At 41.8% G+C, this 23,422-nt stretch overlaps 1 protein-coding gene across 2 annotated transcripts in view; it reads right to left on the bottom strand.

Moving 5' to 3' along the window:
• Positions 1-23,422, bottom strand: part of C6H10orf90 (chromosome 6 C10orf90 homolog) — a 66,831-nt gene that overhangs the window by 24,913 nt on the left and 18,496 nt on the right. Inside the window, exons 2-3 of one of the 2 annotated variants that reach the window (XM_065066734.1) lie at positions 10,283-10,377; positions 6,986-8,072 (exon numbers count right to left, since the gene is read on the bottom strand). In XM_065066734.1, the coding sequence (XP_064922806.1) occupies positions 6,986-8,072; positions 10,283-10,377 (1,182 nt within the window). The remainder of the gene's footprint in view (positions 1-6,985; positions 8,073-10,282; positions 10,378-23,422) is intronic. The other variant, XM_065066735.1, reaches the window with a different exon arrangement.

Raw genomic sequence — 23,422 nt, 5'->3', positions numbered from 1 at the left:
CAGCTCTTTCTGATAATTTACCGCAGCAGCCTGAGCCAAGTACTCATTTCACAGATGGCAGAAAAGTTGCTCCGAGTTTAAACCAAGTGTGAATTAGGAGAAAATGAGGCCCTTTGCTCCAGTGGCATAATGCAGTCACTGAATCCACATAGCCCATCTCTTAATCACTGTTTTAATGGTTCTAGTATTCAGTCCTCCACCGCTTGCCCTGAGTGCTAATGAGGGACTTGCCCCCTCCAGAGTCTCTCACTTCAGATTGTCTCACATTTTTGCCAAGTCTGACAGCTCGAGATAGAAATGTCCACCCTGAACGAGATGGAAAACAGTGGAAAAACATCAGACCCTTAACTTTGACACGCCAAAACAAGGAGAGCCTAACTTTAATTCGGGTCTTCAGCAGACAATATCATCATCTTCAGGGAAATAATTCTAGTTTATCAGTTTCACTCACAGAAATGCTGTCCATAATATTGTTAACAGGACAGAAATCTTTCTGTATTGTAGCAAAATGATGGTGTTTTTATCCAACAGGTGCACTGCTATGCCCCATGGTATAAAACTGAGCCTTCAGTCAGTGAAAGGCATCATTCCTGAAGCTGGGAAATTCCTTCAGCTCCAGTCAAATTATTTTATGACCATGGGCTTAAACAAGGGAAAACAAACACACAAAACCCCACAGGAAACCAGAAAACAACCACGTCCCCAGCCACCCATGTCTGCTTGTTGCCTGAAACTGCAGAGAAATTAAGAAAAACAAGCTCCATAGGGAAATCTGTGCTGTAATCACAACAAGGGACACTGTGATATCATAGCATTGCCAATGCCATTGAAAACCAGACTCAGGGAAGCTTTAGCTTACTCAGCCTTGAGCATCATCTCTCCCTCTTGCTTACATTGGTTGCTGTGACCTCCAACGGGAGCTCTGCATCCATATAGCAGGGCAGAAGGCCACAACCCTCTTCAGAGTCCCATAGTTTTTCTAAACAAGTGATCCCTTGCTTCTCCTCTTACATCCGATGAGCATCATCATCCCTTCATTCATCCCACCAGATGACGGGGAAAGCGGTAGCAGGCATTTGAAACATAGAGCAAAGCTCAAGAGCTTGGTACTCCATAACCGTAAAAGGGCCCTTCAGAAGAGGAGTCCTCTTTTAAAATTAATTTAAAACCTTCAAGATAAGGAGAGACAACTCCTGTTCCTATCACACAGTCTGGGGTCTGTCTCAAAGGCTGGCAGCATCTTCCAGAGTCACTCATAACTGAGGGCTGCCAGTTCCTCACCGAGTTTTCAACCTCTGTAAGGACCACGTCCTCAATTTCTCAGCATCTCATGCGGTACATGAAGGTCACGCTGCAGTGTGACACAGACCCAGTGACACAAAATGTCTAGACTAAGGAAAACTGACAACCTCCTCCATTTTAAATTTATACCAGATGAAGTAAAACATCAAAGGAGCTCCTTTTAATGGGCTTTTTGGCATGTGGTCCTTTGTTCTTAACAAGTCGGCACCAGCTGCTATGCCCATAATGCCAAGTCAGTAATGTCCCCGGCCAGATTCTCGGCTGATATAAATCAGTGTCACTCCTCTGAAGGCAGATGTGTCTATTGGTTGACATCAGCTGAAGATTTGGCTCCTCATGCTTAGCAGGTGCAAGCTAAAGTAAAATCTTCTGTGCCGTATTTCACATTTCTCCTGTCTTCACCATCACTACTGCTCTACACATTCTCAGGCTGGAGAGTTAATTAACATCAGCTGTAGCTACTCAAGTTTCTATACAATAAATTCCATATTGTAAAGAACAGCTTTCGTCTAATTATATCTTGTTCATGTATATACATATATATATATATATATTTCCACACTAATCTTGTACTCTGGGTTATTGTGTGGTGACTTTCCCATAAACGGAAGATGAGGTGAGAACATCAGATGGGTCACACTCATTCATAACAACATTTCAAATACTATTTAGTAATTGGAAGCAAATACTATTAACAGTGTTCAGTCTCAAGGTTGTCTATGTTAGGCCATCCTGATTACCATGAGTATATATTAGTTTAAATGTACCCTACAAATATTTTCTTGATACACAAAGATCTCAAATACCAGGGCCTTTCCAATGCATATTTAAAATGAAAACATTATTTTGCCTTGCAGCTAGCAGCATATTGAAATCTCACAGCACCAACTGTTCTGATTTTACTACAATACAAGTGTGTATATATATATATATGCACACACACCAAAAAAGACTCTTGAAACAAACTAAATATAGTTATTCACCCCTTAGTAAACATGCTGCTGGCTTCAGCACTTGTTAATAAAACTCTTGCTTAAGAAGGAAACAGAAACCTATAAGCAATACGGGGCCATTCAACACCCCCAAAGGCCAGATCCCATCTCAGTTTTCTCCATCCACTGTCTTGGGCTGTTTTAATTAAGTAAATTATGCTTTCAAGTCACCTGCTCTTCTCTTTGAGAAAAAGCGCAAGCAGCTACAACACCAGCTCTCTGATCTGTCTCGTTCACTGGCTTAAATGTGTTCTTCCCCTTCCGGAGTGCTTCATTCCTGAGTTCTGCGGGAGAAGGGATGTGGGGACGCCCCCAGCGCCCGCAGTCACAACCGTCACCATCGCGTCACATTCACCTTCCGTGGCTGACTCACACGTACCTCACAATCCCGATTTCCCTGCTTGTGGGTACTTTACATATGACCGTGATTCACGAGATGCCCTTTTGTCATCTCCCCCCACCCTCCTCGTGCATCCTCCGCGTCTTTATCTCGCTGTGGGAGCCAGCACAGCACCCACCATCCAAACCAGGTTTACATTTCCCTCCACCTCAGCTGCTCTTCCTTATTAACTCTGCAGTTTGGGGCATGAAAACAAAAGGAAAACAAAAGTGTAGATGTTATAAAAGTCAAAGCGTTAGCAGAAATTTCCTCAGTTTATAACATTGCTGACGTTTGTCAAGGAGCTCAGGGATCAAGACATTTACTATTATCTGAGCTTAAAGATAAATTTAAACGTTGGCATTTATAATCTTTCACAGTAAAGTGATGATCTTGTTTAATCAAGAGGTCAAAATGAATTTAAACTTGTGCCATTTTCTTCTCTTTGCCCCTTTTTAATTCAGCATGGAGACACCAGCAGGCAATATATTTTAAAAGATAGATAGATGGAAAACTAGATATTCATGTGGAATATATTCTTCATGAAAGATAGGTGAGAAATTAAGATTAAAAATATTCCTGTCTTCAGCAGAAACAAGACTCATCTTTTCATTTTTAACTTACCTTGTATTTATGAGACATCAGCTACAGACAGTAAAGGAAATTGCAGCATTCAGTTAAAAGCAGTGTTAGCAAGTTCTGACAGCTCTTTAAAAGCCATGACCAAAGGCAGGGTGGTGCACATCCATCGCCTGTGACAAGGACCTCATGGAGCTCTGCCCGAGCTCACCCTTGGTCATATCTCCAATGTGGGTCGTGTGGCTCTCAGTGAGCTATTTCACATCAACAGGTACACATTCCTTCAATTGCCCGAGGGATTTAAATGTTGACCACTCATTGAAAATAAACACAATTATGTCCTACAGCTCTATGTCCTCTCGCAGTTCAAGTTTGACTTCATTCGTAACATGGATTTTTTAGCACATGCAGCACATTTCTTGCCAGATAATAGAAGTACAGTACCCAAAGCAACAGAATCAGTAGAGGATACAGTCCATAGCTGTGAAATCACAAGATCACATTCCATCCTTGGGATGCTGTACCTTCCTTGGGATGCTATACCATGAGATATGGCTTTGAACGCTGAGTCTGAGAGATTTGGATTTCAAAGTGTAATTACCGTCCGTGAGCACAGCCCAAGATTTACATTTCGTTAATGTGACTAAAACATCCTTTTCCTACATGTCAGAATGTGAAAATGCACACCCGTGGAGATCACCTGGACCGACCTCCTGCTGAAAGCGAAGCCTCGGATTAGGTTATCCAGGTCCGTGTAAAGCCAAGTCTTGAATGCTTGGATTCGAACATGAAATAGCATAAGCTACACTATAAGTAGAGTCATCATTACTCTAATGAAACCACAAGAAAAACTAGAAAGACACTCCAAAGAGGCTATGACTCAACCAGCACGATAGGAAACAGCAAACCTGGCCCCAGTACCTGGAAAGCAGAGAAGTATTTGGGTGCTCATTCCACTTCAGATCCGACTAAGGCAGCCTGTACATCCTGGAAACTGCATTTAGAGATTTCACGCAGAAAAGTCTCGGCTTGAAAGTAATTACTATTTTTTTGTCCATGGTGATGTTATTGCCACTTGTATTTCTGCTGGCAGGAAGGTATTGCCTATAGCTGCAAACTAATACAAACTCAAACTTTTTGGGTCAACAGAAACGTGATGGACAAAGTGCTCTCCACAGTTCCCTCATCTGTGAGATAACTATGGTAAAGTATTAAGACCATGTCAAAAATTGTTTGCTGCCCCTTCTTTGCGAGCTCTTCCTTCTTTTTAAACATTTCACAAACATTTCATTGCATAAACATAGAGCAGACCAAAACTTAGTGTGAATAGATTTGAGGTAATAAACACCGGAGGTAAGAAATATCTAGAAGAATTGGGAATCTGTGATGGTATGAAGGACCGTGCTGATGGGGCAGTTATTTACTGTGCTTGTAAAGCAGCATCTTGCCAAATGGGTCTTGTAATTTTGAGCTGTATACACAGAAGTGCCACAGCAAAGAGCAGGAAGGCAACTGTGTCCCCTTATAGCTTTCTTTAGATATTTAAAACCAGTCCAGGAAAACACATATACCAGGCTGCAGGACCGTACCAGACTTGCACCAGAACAGTGTTGGAACTAAGAGATCACTTCTCTACCTCCCTTCACCTATTTTCAGAAGTAAAGGGAATTCTTTCATTTTCTCACAGGTTAAAATCGTACCAATCGCCTTCCATTTTAATGAGCAGTGCGGATGCCTCATGCATTTAACCGGGCTTCTTATGATTTGTCACATTTGATGGCTGAGGGTTATGCAAGAGCTCATTACTTTGGGGATCCTGGTGAGAAAGACTGTTGTTTTGAAGCATTATTCTGGCTGTTTGTACAAATTTCACACAGGAAAGTTGTAGTAAGCTGATAAACACCTTATATATTACAAAGGGTCTGATCAAGAGAAATAGATCTCTTTACATTCTGCATTATTGCTTACACAAAAGGTGGAAGCAGTTAAAAAGGTAACACTTCCCATGTTTATTTACACCTATATTCTTGTGTACACAAATGGTGGAAATCATGGTTCAAACCCCAGTGTTTCGCAGCTGGTTACCTCACTTATTTCCTCTCTTCAGTAAAATTGTGGAACTGTGAGCAGTGTCTTATTTCACTTTCTAATTGCTTCTGGTAAAAGTGATTCTGTAACCACCACTGTAACACCAAGCCCAGGGAAGACTCAATACTATTCTAATCCTTATTGCTGTGGTATATCACAGAGAGACACCAGAAATGGTGTTGAAATAAGCCTAGAATGCCTAGTACTTTCTATGGAACCCTTAGGACATTGCTATTTGAAATTAGGATGGCATACAATCAAGTCCAAAGCTGAAATGCTTAATTTGCAGATGCCTGTCAGTGGAAGATCCCCACCAACCCTCACCCCTTTACATTTCCTTCCTGCTCCTCGTTGTGCTGTTTCCCCTTCAACAACAGACAACCTGGATTACACTTAGAAACATAAATGAATATTTTATTTCAGGCTTTCTTCAGCAACCATCCTGAGGGGTGCTTCACCCTGTAGCTTTAATTTAAGGATCTGACTCTGGAATCACTGACACCACTGGTGGAAAATCCTGGCTCTTTGAGGTTAAATCATAGAATGGTTTGAGGTGGAAGGGATCTGAAAGATCAGGGGCCCCTGAATGAAGCAGGGCCTTCCCTGTTTGCACCTCGAGAGCTGCAAGAGCAGCCCCATCAATTTGGGGCATGTGAAAGCAAGCGCATCAGTAAGAGCGCCAGCCCATGAGACAGTTTCTCATCCTTCCCCTTTTACTCATTTGCACATTGGCAAGATGAGCGTACAAATGAATCATAGGAAGTAGCTTATGTTCATATACTGACCGTTAGATCAAAAGTGCTGTATAAGGACAAGGTAATTGCAGTTAAATGTAGCCCAAGGTCGCAGGACACACAGGGGGTAAGATTTTGGTAAAAGCCAGACTCACTCATTGACATTCCTCCCATCCACTCTCCTTTCCTGGAGAGTCAATAAACTCAGCTGTGGTTATTCAAGTGCACTGTACATAGCTGCTCCAGCCCCGTGCAGCAGCAGCGATGACCCCCGGGCACAAAGCAATCCTCTCGGTACCTTTCCCTTCCCCGAGAGTAACGCTGTGAAGAAAATGTTGTGTTTGCAAAATGCTTGGAGAGGTTTGAAACACATGTGTTGAAGACTTGCAAACCATTTACCTCGAGCCAACAATTATAAAGCCTGGGCTTATTACTATAGCCTTCTAAATAAATGCTGAAAACAATAATTTTTAATTGCTGGGAGCACAGAACAAAGCTCGGTGTAGTCATCTCCTTCTAATTCTCACACTTTGAAATTCAGCCCTTATACAAAGAAAGACCTAATTGTTTTCAGGGGCTAAGCATTTGCATGTTGCTGAGAGAAAAAAAATAATTTACAGTTATAAATGGCTAAAAGAAAGGTTTAATGAAGAAAACACAGGTAGAGTTTTCTCCAACTGATGAGCAGCATGCATCACTACCATGTCAATGTCAGTATCAATGTCACTATGATGTGATGTCAAACGTATTCATGGTAGACCTGAAACTGAAAATGTCTGGGTTGTGCTCTGACTCACCGTGCCTTTGCAGAAGCAAAGGTTCCTGTTATGTGCTCACATCAAATCATTGGGGTGGGTCTGTTCAGCCTGAACTTCTGCTCCACCAGACTGACATTTATGGGAATTACTTACCTGCCTCATCACTTGAACTAGGAAGCTGGAGAGAAAATGTAGTGTGATAGCTGCCAGATTGCTTATCATCATCTTTCTTTGCTGTTACCACGTTATTAGGCCCTCCGGGTATATCCACAAATGCTGGAAGTTCAGAGACAAAGATAGTTTGCAAAGGGTATTTACTACCCAAATAGCCTTCATTTGTTGTCTCTCTATTAATTACATTATTTTCTGCTAAGTCTGCTCTCCAGTTTGATCTGAGTGGAGTCTTCTTGTTTTCTCCTAGGAGCTTTGTCTTGAGCATCGTCTCTATTGGCTCTCCATTAGCTATGCCATCTACTCCATCTGCTGTTAATCTAGACGAACTGCAATTTATATTGAAGGACAGCGTTGATCTATGAATTTTTTGGCATTTAATTCGAGGTTGGTCAATGCACACATTGAGCGACTTGTCTAAATAATAGATGGTATTTGGACACTGCTGAGAAACCTGAAGGTGGACACAAGAGATGAATGAAGGAGGTACTTTCTCTCTCCCATCACTGCTTTGAAGACCCACGCCGTTCTCCTTGTTTCCTGGGTCAAAAATCCACTTTCGTGGCTGCTCTTCGCCAAATCGTGAGCAAGATTCAGGAATCTTTGATGGAGAGACATTTTGGTTCGCATAGCCCGGTGGAGAACGGTGACGGAGGGCAGTGGGGACTTCGCTCGAGGTGGGGGACACGGCGTTGGGTTCCAGCACAGCCCCAGCTCCTCGTGCTGGGTCGCTGGATCCTGCAGAAACACGTTTGGCTGTAATAGTTATGGATGCAAACCCTTTCCGCAGGTTTTGAGACTGTTTTTCCTCTGCAATGGGAGAGTCCAATGGAGACGTGGTGTTGTCTAAAGTTGTCTGAATTTCTAACCTGCTGGGAAGCGCTGTAAATGCTCTGTTAATGTTGACTGAGCCATGGGTAGCCAGAGGTTGCTTCGTGTGGTAAGCACTGGGCTGGGGGATCATGGGCTGCACAGGCAAAGCATGGCAATTTTCTTCAGATTTATTCTCAATCATCTGTGAAATGACCATCGGTGAAATCAATTTTGTATTTTGTGATGACGGAGATTCCTGCAAATGAAAAGATTCAAGTTACCAACATACTCCATCATAATACATGTAACTGTTGCTCATCTACCTTCCAGCACACCAGACAGTTTTATTGGAGATCTCTTGTTAACTTTGTAGTCATCCTAACTTGGTCATTTAAAAACACATGCTCTTGAAATAAGCTCTGTATTTTCTGGCAGACTTCAATGAAAACCTTATCATTCTGATGCAAAAAAAAAAAAAAGTATTCTATACTATCATTTTCAGTATTTAACCCATTGCTGCAGTTGGGATTTGTGGCTGCTATGCTTAGTTTAAAAAATGGATGTGTCAAAAAGAGTTGCCAGTTTCAGACTCTAAACTGCTCCTTCACGATGGTCTGGTGGAATTTAAAATGCACTTAAATATGTCATAGATCATTAGCCCGAAGGTCCACATGTGCCATTCAGGTGCTGCAGAGGACGTGTGAGCACCAGAGTCACGATTGCTCTAAAACCTCACCAGTTATAAGCATGGAAAATCTTCTCAACGATCCCTTCCCACAAAAGCAATGAAATTCCCTATAAGGAATCTGAGTACTATTTTAATTCCCTCTTGTTTATCGTTACTCAGTGGAACCTATCAATGATATAAAGCCACACATGTCCAAGATTGATTGATAACGGCCCAGATTCATTTTTCCAACCATGGCAGTAAGCATCTATCTTGATAGACCGTCCATTACTTCACTCAGTGTGATAAACAGGGTGCTTTTATGTTAACGCTATCCAACAAAGACTAAACCTGAGTTTAAAATCTCCTGCTATTATTATCCACATGGCCGGTCACATAAGTCACATGCAATAAAGCCTCTGGCCTAATCTCATTGCTGCTGCAAATTGGCTGCTTATATTGCTCCTGCCCTGTGTTCCCAGATCTCCTCATTCTAATAGAAAAAAAACCCACCAAATTGGCATGCAAACCTCAGGATTAGCTCCATAATGAAAGCTCATCCAAGTTCATTCGGGGTTTAGGTGCCATTTCCTTGCTGTACTGCTCCTGCTTGTTATGAATTCATTTCAGTCACATCTGGGCATCTATCATCTGATAATAAATGCCAGTACTTGACAAGTATTTCACAAAACATTACATTCTTCCTTGAGAAAGACTATGGGAGCAGCAGAGTTGTGACCTCCCAGGTGCCACATCATCCTCCTCAGGGTGCCAGAGATGGGACCCTGCACCAAACCAGCCCTGGGCTCCTGCCCCCATGCATGGAAACTGCACAGAAATGGGCTCCTCTGCCACTCTTGGGAAGGCTGATTTGGGACCCCAAATAGGGAGAGTTAGATCAAGAGTTTATTAATGAGGTGAAATGCCAAGTAGATTTTACCAACTCATCAAACCAGCTGCCTGTGGTTTTGACAATTCAATATTTTCTTAGCCCTAGGGAAAGCACTTTCTTCCTTGTTTTTTTCATGGTTTGTAACAACATTTGCCTTATATTCTCTGCACTGCATTTACTTCTACCTACAGATTCAAGCCCTTTGCATGCCTTCCAAAACTCCCGACTTCCCTGAGATTTCTACAGGGCACCAAAGAAGAACAGCGCTCAGAATACTTTATTTCGGGCGTATTTCTTATGCTCCAGTAGTTATTTTGACATTTATTCATTTTGTTAAGGGCTGCACAGATGGAGACATCCTGCAAGAGTCCAAAGGCATATCAAAAATGCTCCTGATTAGCTTCAAACTCATGCATTCATAATTTCGCTTTTCCTTTTTCTGTTTGAGTATATGTATTATTCCCTCCTCCCAACCTCTGGTGAAGAAATGGATCTTTAATGTTAGCCCAGTTGATCCTATGCTTGTTGGGAGCTTTCAAGCTTCACTGCATCTTGTGAAAACAAAGATGCACTTACACAAAGTAATTGTAGTGAACTGAAAACCTCAAGCTTTATCTTGAGAACATCTGAGACAGGATGTACTGATATTTGAGATACCACTTGATTTAGTCTCCTGAGGTGTTTTAAACAACCTTTATCCCCCCACAACACAAGCAATTTGTCCCCCTCCCCAAGAGCACACTGAATCGCAACATTTAGCCATCAATTTATTTGGCTTTTCTGCTGCCTAAGCTAAGCCTAGCTAAACAAAATGAAGTCCAAGCACACCGCTCAGCAATCGGTGATTGTTTTTGAAATCTGAATGCATTCTGCTGACTGCTATCTAAACATGAGTTATTTATTTTACCTCGGCAGAGCTTGGCTTTCTCTCCGCAGCGCTCTGCCGCTGCAGGCCGGTGCACGTCCTCTGAGCACCAGCGCCCCAGCGCTTTTGGGTCATTCCTGGGAAAAAAAAACAAAAATGCAGAGAAAATAATGTTATTTTCAGTGTCCTGGAGAAGAGGAGTTAGAAAATGGGGTTTTAAATGGAGCGCAGGCAGGAGGGAAAGAGCTACTGTAAATGATCTGGTTGCCTCGGGATCTCGTTATCGGAGCGATCCCATTTCTCCCTCTTCCCAGGGAGGCGCTTGAAACACCCCTGGGATCTGGTTGCAAAGATGTGTTTGTGGACAGTCCCACAATGTGTTAAGGGATGATACCAAGCTTGAACAACTCTGCTTTTGCTTTCTGTGCAGGAATCGGGGAAGACGGGAAACGCGCATTTCAACAAATGCCACTTTTGTGTAGTCTGCAGAACTGGGGAGCACAAATGGGCACATCAATGTGCTGGATGCTGCGAGCTTGGTTTCGTTTGCACTAAGTCACCTTCACAGTTAAAGAACCACAGTGATTTTAAATCATATTCATAATTCTATTACATCATAGCTTTTCTCGTTCGGCGATAACTATTACATCAGTACATCACTCTCTGATTTTGCCTGTTTTTCTTACTGCGAGGGCTCGCCTGTCTGCAGCTTTTTACACAGACCTGACTTCCATACAACACGGAGCCTGGGCTATCGCAATGATGCATTACGTCTGCTGTCAAGAGCTTTGCCAGAAATTACGTTACTTTCTATTTTGTAACAAGCATCCAGAATTAATTTTCAAAAATTCTCCATTTGGACTGAAATCTCTTGACATTACTGGCTGTTGCTTTATGGCAACAAGTCGCACCACTAGTAAGACTTTTTTTCTCTTTCACATAGACAGCCTGTCACAGAAGTTGATAATTTTTTACTGAGCAGAATTTCAGTTTACATGTCAAATTATATTAACAAAGGAATATATAAATCGGGTCCACTTTAAGAAGTGTTTGTTAAAGCATATTCACCATAGCAGGCTTCATCTCCTTGGGTGCAGCTAAGAAGTAGAAGAAGAGGGGGAAGGTGCCAGGTCTACCCCCCATCAGGAGATGATCTGGAGTCCCACCGTGGAGCAGCAATCACAAAACACTAACAGGGTGTTTGATGAACCTTCTACTTTCAAAAAGTATACTAAGGTATAGTGTAATACTTAACTTGCACAGCTCCAGGGTGCCAATGCCACTGTGTATATCAATAGCTAGCATGAAGAAAAAAAAAAGGTTTGCATTTGTCATTGAGCAAAAGGAGGTGCTGAGCAACAGAGAAAACAGCTGGACTCGATAGCTGCAGTACAGGAAAAAAAGAGAATTCAGAAAATAGCTGGAGCAGAGGGCACACTACACGTTTTCTGGCAAAGAAATAGTGTGTGGTTGCAATGAGTGAAAATGCAGTGAACCTGATGTAGCACTGGATCATGGTGAGTGCTGGCACAAGAACCAGGCGAGATGCCCTTGGAGCCCACGTCTCACCCCACTGTGGTGCACGGCGAGGAGGCGAAAATCCACCTCCATCCACCAGCAGTGGAAAGGTTATTTTCAGTATATCAGTACTCTGGTGAGCCACATGTGAACACCTTCACTAGAAAGAGCTGCTACATAGGCTGTCTTATTTATTTTTTAAAACAAATAAGTAGGGAATAACTCACAGAGTAGAAATTATTGAATTAAAGCAAGACCTCAAAATAATCCAGAAGTTCGACATAAAAAATATCCGCAATTAAAACAACAACTTCACCTGAGTCATGAATATTTTCCTCAAACACTTTACAGTAAGAAAACCACAGTTATCGCATATGGAGCTGTAAAGCTACGGCAGGAGAACATGGACTTGTGAATGTCAACCAGTGCGCAAGGACATCCAGAAGGCTGGCTGGAGATAAATCAGATCCACACAGGCATGTTTTGCCAGATGGCCTTTCATGGATTTCATTTGAATGTATTTTCAGCACAAGACTCAGTACCGCGGGTTCAAACACGAACAAGTTGTCAAAGTCCACATAGTAAATTACATGAAATATGTAGGTCATTCTTATCAAAGTAACCTCCTGTAATTAGCAAGAATGTGTCCCATTTCACACAGATCCCTTGGAATACATGAGTTCTTGCTTGATTAAATAAAGTCGCTCCTTCTGGAGCAGAAGAGATAGGAAGAACTGAGGTGGGAAGAAGAAGAGGATGAAATTTTTGCATTGCATTTTGTACCATATCCTGTTCAATGATGTTCTCATATTTCTATGGGAATTCCATTGTTGGAAAACACTCAAACTTTCAGCAAGTCGTTTAAAGTAGTTGCTGAGATAGACTGAATGGCATTGGTAGCAAAAGCTCTGGCATTTTTCATTATATTATTAAATCTATTCTTGGAAGTTTCACATTGGTAAATTCATGTTAACAGAACAAGGAAAGAAAACCACAAAACCTTTATAAGGAGCTTGAATCTGTGTCTGAAATGAAGACACTTCAGGGAGCACACAGGCTTAGATATGTTGCATACACAGCTTTCATACAAATTCTCATTGCTGACAAAACACATTGCACTGTAACTCTTGTTACACAATGAAATGCAAAGTTCAGTTTTTCCCTTGTGTGAAAGCATGAAAGAAACGGCATTTCAAGTACTTTCAGGCTCTGTGGGGAGTATAAGAAACTTATTTCTATCCGAGTTGAAATCCTGAGTATTTGTTTAAACTCCCCAGACCTTTATTCCACCATGACCCAGCTCTCCAGCCTACGAACGGGAGATGCGATGAGGAACAAACAAGCAGTTTCTGGCACATGAACTTTGTCCTATTACATCTTCACTCTTCTTTTTCCCCCCACGAATACTGTTTGTCGAAGCAAATGATACGCTCCTTGGCAAGGCATCTGGACATCCGGCTATAGACCAGGGTTTTCCTAATTACAGCATGCAGCTGGAACCGATTCTCCCAGTCTCGATTGCCTGGATGTTGCCTCGGGCCAACTGGCAGCCGGCTCAGATAATGATTCAGAAAAGATGTACTTGTAAATCAGCTTGCTAAAGCACAGAAAGATTGGAAAAGGTGAGGGTGCTGGTGAAAAGTAGCGTGCCGTGAATATTTGGCACGCACGGGACAGCCCAGTTTGGAGCCAGCTGAGGTTTTGCACAAAACTTGAGACACACGTAAAACCAGCCCACAGATAACGCTAGTTTGCCGGTGTATCAGATCTTTGCTAGATGTGCAGACTGCTGTGCACATTTGGTGACACTGGGCAGAGCTGGAATGACTTTAGACCTCTGCCCCTGCCCTCATGTCCAGTTTTTCTCACGAAAGTTGCATATTTCAGTCATTTACTATTCACACGCTGACAAATTTCAAATGTGCGTCAACATTTCTGATCTCTGCTTACTCCACACTGACCAGACCTCCCATCCCTGCTGAGCCACCAGCACCACCTCAAAATCGACTCCGGAGGCTCCAGAAACCACCAGAGCATCCCTCAAAACACCATGAACCAGCATCTCAAATCACAGACACCAGTATGAAAAGGGGAAAACCTCTCCACTTCACCAAAAAATTATTTTTTTTGTTGATCCTTAGCCCACCATCTAAAGGATCTCTGAGGACAGTCAGGGTCCCTGTAACCCCCATGTCAGCATTGTTGGTTACCCAAAAATGCCCAAATTCCCCACTTGGGGCCTGGGAGCTTAAGGACATTGACGTCTTAGCTGCAGGGCCAGGCACCAGAGTAAGCACTCAGCTAATATAGTATCTTTGGCCTCACTTAAAACTTTCTTAGAGCCTTTTTCTCCTTCTATGCATTATTCCTACTGTAAGTTATCAGCAGATAAACCATATTATTAAAACCAACTTGGAGGAATTTGTTTATACTTTACTCTGTGTATAACGTTAGATTTGTTTAAAATTTCTTGTGACTTATTTAATTCAAATACCTGAGGAAGCCTTGAGGAAAAGAGCGTCGTCATTAAAGATTCACCACGCTCCCTCTGAGCGAGGGCTCTGGGAAATCATAATTCACTTCTGCAGATCTGAAGTGAGTCATCCAGAAAAGCTATCCGGACACTGCAGATACATCTAAGATGAAAGCCAAGTCGGAATGAACACCAGAACCAATTCTACGTCTTCTGGTCTTCTTCATGTGTCATAAAGAAAGAATATCATAAAATTGCAAAGGGTCTTGCCATCTAAAATAAAGCTGAACAATGAAGCTAAAGTTCGCATGCCCAGTACTAAAGGTAGAGACTGATGCAAGGTGAGATTTTCAGCATTTGTCTAAGTCCTTGCTGATGTTAAAGTGATTTATAGGGAACCTACTGGCGAGTGTTGTGTTTACTTGTTAGCGGAGAGAGTGATGCATGTCCAGAAAGCCTTGGCACAGGCAGTCTCACCATCCTTCAAGGACGTCGTCCTGAGCCTTCAGAAGCAACACGAAGGCCAAGGAGGAGTTGAGGTGCTGCATTGACAGTGGTCCAAAGGCAGCGTCCCAGTGAGGACAGTGCACAGGAAAGCAGCCCCGTAGCCACAGGGGGATCTATATACTCTTTTACAATCTCATAACACAGCCCCTGATTTTAATCTCTGCAGGATTTTAGCTGCCTCCATGCAGGAAGAGACAGCAGTTTTCATTAAGATGCTTGAGGAGCACCTATTGTCATCCTGGTGGCTTTAACACAGCTAGAAACCACCCATCAAGAAAGGACGACACATGGAGAGTCCTGTTAAAGCATCTTTGTGAACTTCTTATAAGTGGAATGCCCCGACTCACAATGGGGGTCAAACAGCAACAGAGATTTAAAGGGGAAGAAAACAGCTGCCAACCCTTTTCTTGAAATCTTTCTTGTCGTGGAAAAAGCCAAACCGATACAAACAAGTACCTTGCCACAAAAGAAAGTACTTGAACATGGTTGTACAGAGATAACAGTATTTTACGGCAGCTTTGTTGGTGAGATTTTCCAATCAGAGTAAGGAAAACAGCCTGAAATTGTTTCAGTCTGAACAGGATGCATTATGTAAACAACAGAGAACAATATTTTTTTAAGATGTCAGGATGGATTTATTTCTATTACAAGTAGCATCATGAGATTTGTTAACTGAATTATCTTTCCCTGCTTGCACACCTTGAAGCTGTAGCTGGCTGCCTGCAGAGATGATTACAGGCTCTGCCACGGAACGGACAAATGAGTTCTGGTCTGCTATCAAAAAGCCAGAAGTCATAAATCTCTCATTATCCATGCCATTAGAGCAAGGTGCTCATCAGGGGGCTAGAAAGAGCACAGGAATTATATCTTGAAGCCCATGCATAAGAGAAAAAAAATACTGTGTTTTCATTATGCGCTGTTATTATTTTTTATCTTCACTTAATAAAATATAGTGAGAATCACCCTCAGCATATCTATCACACACACAGAGTTAAAACCAAGTAGATTCTACACTTTCTCCTTTTTCTTCATCCTCCAAGCTTCATGTCTTTTTTCTTTTTCCTAGGTAGCATAAGCTTATGGTGACAAATCTCAGCCCCCAGAAGCCATAACAAACTCGCCAAACCTGCCCAAGCCCAGCTCTGTGGACAGAACCCAGGCCTAGGACTCAAATGGGAGCACAAGGGAAGATTTAACCGACGCAGGTTTGATTTCTTCAGTCGAAATAACACGGTCTGTCACTGGAGCTCTCTCCTGGAGCTTGTCTGAGATCTCTATAAAATGTTGTAGGACGAGAACAGGGACCTTAAAGACAGGGTATTAGAGGGAGGATATCTGTAAGACATGGAGAACTGGAGTGGAGCACAAGGCATGATAGTGTTTAGTAGCCAAATCATTCCTTTTCATAATTTTTCTTCAGCAGTCTCATTGTAGAGATGTAAGAGATGCCACAACTGTCACAAGTTCCTATTCCTGTGGCAGTGAGAGGAAAAACTGGAGGCAAAGAGCAAGCCGGTAAGCTCCCCAACGTTGATGATCCAAGCAGTGGAGGTCTTGAAGCTCCATGGTTCCTCTCACTCTGATGACTGGTGGGACTGGCTTCTACCCATCTCTTTGCTCTGCTAAAAGCAATGCAATATTGTCCTTATATTTCACCAGGATTCTGGGAGATGGATACTTCTGTATAATTTGGACACATTAACCTACGAGGATTTTGCAAAGCAGTGAGAGATCACGCATGAGCAGCTAAAGAAACAAAATCTCCTTGGAGATGAGGACTCCCCTCTAGGTAAACCTGGCACGAGGTGCTCTGTCCCCACACCAAGGCAAGGGGCAGCAAAAGGTAGATGACAGCTTCGGTTTCTTGTCAAACATTTAAATAGGAACAGTGGATGTGCCAGAATTTTGTTCAGAAAAGAAGGTAGACAGCAGACAGAGACAAAGAAAGGAGGCGAGCCCAAGCAACACCAATAATTAAGTTTTACAGATTCCACTTATCTCTAATTTTGAGGCATTCCGAATACCATTCCTGTTCAGATCTTTGCACAAAGATTCATTAGTACTTATGGTAACATCATTTGTCTTACTGACCTAATGCACTCTCAAAATGAAGATGTAACTAACAGAAACATTTCATAGGGAAAGAGTTATGGGAAGGGATCCTTCACCACTCTCGAAGTCCCCTTCACAGCACATTATAAAGACATCCACATTTTGGTGACCACGTCTGTTTCTGAAAGTACAAGAATGTTGAGGATAGCCAGAAAATTCTTAAGTGACTGTAAACACGAAAATACTATGCATAAGCAAACAAAGGAAAAGCAGTTCTGCAGCCAAAAAATGTATTTATGAAGAGTTGTTTTAGTACTATAATGCGTATTCATGTAAAGGTCATAACATGCACAGAATTTGACAGTACAAACGGGGTTTGTAAATAAAAATTCCAGCAGTGTTACTCAGAACTGGTAGCAATTACAAAATGTGCACATTTGCCTAAAGCTGCTTATGCATAATAAGAGGTAGAGGTAATGGTTTGGCCTCAGCAATCCAATATTTCTTACGTTTATCTGCTTTTGTTAGAGCATAACTTTAAGACAAGAAACTGTAGTGAGGACAAGAGAAAACCTGTGTACTCCTATCCATGCATTTTATGACTTAATATATATATCCTGCTGCAGGGATTTTTCACCATGCTTTTGCTTAACAATGATATTTGCTTTATTGATTTTTTTTTTCCCCTTTTAGTACTCTTAATACAGTGTGGGCTCCAGAAGATGATGTGTGCTGTGGGTACAGATGCTTTTGTCAAGACATCAAAGTAGCTATTCCAACACACATCTATATTAGTCCAATTTTGTTTCCAAAACAAAGAAACAGGATGTTCACATGAGCCAAATTTGACACTGAACAATTTGTACAACGGAACTGAACTCAGTGGAGCCCCAGTCATGCCAGATTTAATATAGACTTTTCATGTTACTTTTGTATAATAGAAGCATTCATTTTTGTGTAATGCTTGGGATATTATTTCTTTCTGGAAAGTCTTGCACATTAACTGCTGTGACTGCAGACATCAGAAACTGATGGATAATAGGGGATGCGGTAGGATAGAACCAGGAGGAAAAAAACCACAACAGTGTTAACAGGATAAAAACACAATAGCTAAGACTTAAATAAATATGAAGCCTAAAAAGTTAAGTTTCTAAGTCATTAGTTTGATCACAAAGTTTTATTTTGCATAATTTAAGATTTCTGTGCAGCTCCCACTAATTTCAGTTGCCAATGACTTTGCTCAACTCTAAATCTTAATCCTTCATGCAGTTGAACTTGGTAATTATTCTACCATGTAAAACTTTTTCAGTTGGTGAAATAACACCTACATTTACTTTTTGAAGGGAAATGGAACCCCAAATCTCTATTCGGAGCGTGAATGCATGACGTGGCTGTGATTTGTTTGATCTCGGAATTAGCTCTTTCGAATTCCGTTGGAACAGGTTTAGAAACAGGTCATGGTAGAGATTAAAACAAAAGTGTAGTAATACGAACATGAAACAGGGCATGGCAGATTTTGATTTAATCACCAGATTCAACAAAAGATAACTGGTAATTGGTTTTTTTTTCCCCCCCCATTTGTTTGGCTGGTTTTTTAATCACTCCATCTTCGAACTCAGAAATGGAAGGTGCAGAAAAGCTTGGAATCAATGATTAAATGTTAAAGCCCTCAGAACCTTAATTTTTGTTGTCTTTAAAACGCTGGTTGGCGAGGAATGCAATTGGGAGTTCTCCAGGTCTCTTTTGGCTGCAGGTGTCACCTGAACGAGAAGGAGCAGGGTTGGGAGCTGCCAGCGCCCACCCAGCCCAGCCCAGGCAGCTGGGGCCACTTGCTCAATGAGCAACAACCTGCTGCTTAGCAACAGCCCAAACCTCACCGTAGTTTGTATATTCCATTTCTTGTGCTAAACTAAAAGCTCACATCCCAAATTACTGCATTCAGCAACAGAGCTGTGACAGCTGGATAAAAAAATGCATTTTCCTTTACTTGCTGCAAGACTTCCTTGCCCTACGGTGTTGCATTTGTAAAATATACATAACCCCCAACCCACCACATTTTGATGCAAGATCAATCTGAAAAACAGTTTGATATGTGGATAGTTATTTTTGCAATACTTGCCCCTAGGAGCTATTTATGTGAATAAAGTATTTCACATGTCTATACACTTAATGATCAGGTCACTAAGACTGATTTAAGGCCAAACACAGTCACGTTCTCTCATAAATATACTGGTTAGAACGACAAAACCATGCTTGCAGGAAAGTTGTCCCTGTGTTTTAGAAATCCTGACTTTTCCCTAATTATTATTTACTGCATGTGAAACAAATAAATAAGAAGCCACAACCCCCCCCTCCCACAACCCTATTTCACTGTACTCTCTACTTGGATCCAAATTTTAGCCTGATTTTCAGAAGGAATTTGATTTATACCCCACCCTTCTATCTGTCTAACCTGGGGCTTTTTTGCTTGTGGGATGTTTCAACCAACGTGACAGAAGGGTCGATAGCTGATCTTCAATAACCTTACTGCAAAAATCAAAGGTTTTATAGAAATGAGAGGCTGTCACAAAGAGAAGTTCACCAGGTCCCCCCTGCTTGATCAGCAGGGAGAGACTCGGGTCTTGGAGTACTGAATCACGGGCTTGATCTCTTTCTCATTAAGCCTTGTTACAGAAGTCCACAGCCTATATTTTCAATATCACCTTTCTGTTTTCATTATCTACAAAAATATATGGAAATCTCATGCTAAGATTATGGAAATCGAGAGGCTTAAAGAAAAGTTAAGTGCTGGAGGCTGACCTAATGATGCTCTAACTGCTTGATCCCGGTATTGCTGTACCTTAGACATAACCATGTACAACATCTGTCCTGTTTAAAGGCACATAGCAAATCATTACTGAAGCAGTCACCTTCCTAAATGTGTGTACTATGATAGACACAGCATTGGGTACCCAGATTTTACTGCAGAGAACACCTGGAACAATGCAGCAAGAAGTAACAATTGAATAGCTTAGGCTGGTATAACAAAATGCTGAAGTAACCATCTATTGAAGGCAAAATTAAGTTGTTAAGGGTGATTACCAGCACCACTTTGTTTGTCCTACAGTTGTCCTGTTCGGCGACCATGTCTGACCCAGAGCCAGCACATAAGCCATTAAATAATTTAGCCGCACTCCTCATCCAGCTCAACATCCAGATTCTGGCTCCTCTCAATTTCGGTCTTTCCACTGAATGCTCTGGGCTGAGAATTGACCCCAAAGGTCTCTTCAGGTCCACCAGTTACAGGATGCAGACTTTGCCGAATGTGCTTTCAAAAACCTCTTTGGTCGTTATTGATACTCTCTCCAACATTAACTAACATAAAATCCTCCAGCCAGAAGCTGCAGAATGACCTGTAGGATGTTACTGAGCATTTTCAGGCTTCACGAGGAGCACGCTGAGAGCTCACAGCCCCGTACTGGAGACACTGATGCTCATGTGGGACGTGACCAGGTGATGATGTTGTCTGAAACCAAGAGCAATGAACTTTGCACTGGGAGTGGGGGAGATTCACCCTTGTGCACAGAGACAGCGCAGCCCTAGATGCTTTGGCAAAGGAGAAATTCAGGTGGAATTTTCTTTTAGGAAAGTTTCAGCTGGAAATAAAACTCTGCAGCCTGTCTACATTGTTATGGCACTTGCACAAACTGTATTTTGGGGTCTCTGCTCTCCGTTTTGGGCTGGCTCCCAGCTGAACTCTCATGATGCAACACAACTCTCCCCCTCACCCTCTGTAACCCAAGCGAAAGCGCCAAAGAAAAACTACTTGGAAACAGTTGACATTTTATGTAATAGGCTGTAATTATTAACCCGACCTCCTCATAGCGGATTTGCACACACACTGTGCCAGTGGATTACTCACTGCCAGTCACATTAACCGACTTAGTTAACATATGTATCTGCAAAACACAATATCTCGTTCCACCTGGTTTCTGAATTCTTGTGAAAATACAGCCCCCACCCACCCTGATACTCCTGGGGTGACCTCGGGTAACTAATTAATTACTGTGGGAACCCTCTCATCTGCCACTCTGCTGCTAGGACCACACTTCCCCGTTCTAGGACCATGTCCTGGCTTAATTCCCAGCCACAAACCCACTGCAGGTAGCAGCGAGAGGCCAGTGAGGTGCTTCGTTTCCACCAGCTATGCTTCCAGAAATAACAATTTCATTTCTCTGAGTAGCCTCTACCCTCTCCCCCCTTTCTCACAGCACAACTACATCTTCTCTTTGTCATAGTTTTCTCGGGCCGATAGGCTCAGATAGACGTTTTTGTTGGATTACTTGAAGTTACTTTGGTTAACTTCCAGCGTTTTTTAGGATGGGATGTGGTTTTGGCTGTAGCGCTGTTTGCTTTTTTGGTTTGTAATTGATGTTTTTTTCCTACATCCACTCAAAAATGTTACCTTGGTGACTTCTGTGTGCAAAGGTAAAATGGAGAGGAGGTTTGGCCTGTGCTGGGGCACATATAAATGCATGTTGAGAGCACTCCGATGGCTGCCCCACCACGAGGAGCCAAACAGGGTCACCAATCAGTAGCGTTTTATTTTAAACCACGGACATCTATTCTTTTGTTGGAGCTTAAGCACCCTGTGTTTTATTTCTTATGATACGCACATGCAATTTGGTTCATGAGAACGATAAACAGATGTGTATACACAGGTATTCATTCTATAGAGTACTGCATTACTCAAGAAAGCTGAGACTAAAAGGCCAATTTTTACAACAGAAGTATTTACTGTAAATTAAAATCCTACCAATTGAAGCCAACTTTATAAGATTAGCACAAGATTCATGTGCTGCTTTAACCACTCAAAAGACTGAGATCTGATCCAAAAGGAAAAAGCAAATTCAAGACTACTCTTTCATACCTTGCTTAATATATTCTGGTAATTACAAACCCGTAGCACATACTGGTGTTACATATGGACACACACTGCAGGGACACCTGCAGCTGCAGGCACAACACCACAATTACTCTTAAGTTAATTCGAATTAAAGATTTTGGCCCCCTAAACAGATCAAAACACAGAATTTCAGGATATTGCATTTTTTTTTTTCTTTTAAAAAACGCATTAATAAGTATACTATATTTGGATGCTTAGTGAAGCAGAAGTCATCTATCATGTAAGTAAAGTAATGAAAAGTGCAGCAAGTTATTCATGTTATTTTAAATAAAAGAATAAACAGTATTTCTCATACCCTAGGCTGAAAGCATTATTTTGGAAGATCAGTCTAATCTACGTCATATTGATTTAGGATTGTCTAATTACTCCGGATGTATTGCTGCATTAGAGTAACATTGGGATTAACACCTTGGCCAGAATTTTAATGCTAATAGGCATATAAATGCAGATTTATGTACTTCATTCAACATTTAAGGAAAGTTTATTAATCCACAATTAGGTGGTGGCTTGTTGTCTTTTTTTTCCTATTTAAACTTAAATAAAGTGCTGCAACTGAGCACAAAACGTTTCTGTACCTTGTGTATAAGTGAGTGTTTCTGGCTGTAGAAGCCATAGTGATAGTACAAGGATTTTCAAGGTTGGGGCTTCGGTTTTTCATTGTTGTTTTGATTTTGGTGTTGTGTTTGGGTTTTTTCTCCCCTGGACAGCACTGCCAGCTTTACTTCTCTGTTGCTTTCAAAAAAGAATAGCTAATTCAATAAGGTGCTATTGAAAATAGCCAAAGGAAAGTTGCAGCATCTCCAAAATTTTCTCTTCCAAAACTGCTTTTCTACCAAAACTTCCTGTTAACCGTAACACATTGGCAGAGCTGGTTTAAGGTCTGGAATATGCTAAACCAATTTATCATAACTTCATATTCCTGGAATAAACTCCTCTTTCGGGCAGCCAACCCCAAGGTTAGCTCCTTTGGGCTGGATCAAAAGTAACAGAGGCAGAAGCAGGGAAGAAAGCACAGAGGGTATGAAGTAATGCTGTAATAAAATGCAATATTTCCTTGAATGAGGAGCTTCCAATACATTCACCTTCAGCAAGTCACGATAACAGCCATTGCTTTGTATGAAGAAATAAACAGCTTTATGTTACTGACCTCTATCACATATAGCCAAGAAATCAGAGCACAATTGTAGCTATTTGCTGCTTTTTAGGTATTCATTTCTCTTCTCTGGTGCTTAAGAGGCCTGACTGGATGCAGCTTGCACTAGATTACTTTATGCATTATAGACTTTCAGACACATTTTTTTTCCCATCTCAGAAGGTGTTGAGTCATTTATTTTAAAGATCTGATGGAGGTAATTGCTGATAAAGAGAACAAGTCAGCGGTTCAAGGCAGGGCTAAGTGAACCCCGGCCAGCCGGAGACCAGGCCCAAACATCCCCAGGACGCGGGGTCCCAGCTCCCCTGCTCCTGGCTTAAATCAACCTTAAATCAACCCTTTCCTGGCTTAAATCAGCCAGGCGCCAGCAGCTTATCTGCGATTGTAACGTGGATTAACAAGGGCTCATCGCATGGAACCGTGTGCCAGAAATAATTACGGTTTAAAATGCAAAAGCCTGGCAGGAAGGATTGTCATTTGTGAAGCCAGTCCATTTAATGGAGAAATAACCCTCATATTACAGTAGAGGATAAT

The sequence above is a fragment of the Columba livia genome, chromosome 6 (genome assembly GCF_036013475.1).
Source record: "Columba livia isolate bColLiv1 breed racing homer chromosome 6, bColLiv1.pat.W.v2, whole genome shotgun sequence".
NCBI classification, from domain to species: Eukaryota; Metazoa; Chordata; class Aves; order Columbiformes; family Columbidae; genus Columba; species Columba livia.
This window is presented reverse-complemented; position numbering and strand designations above follow the sequence as displayed.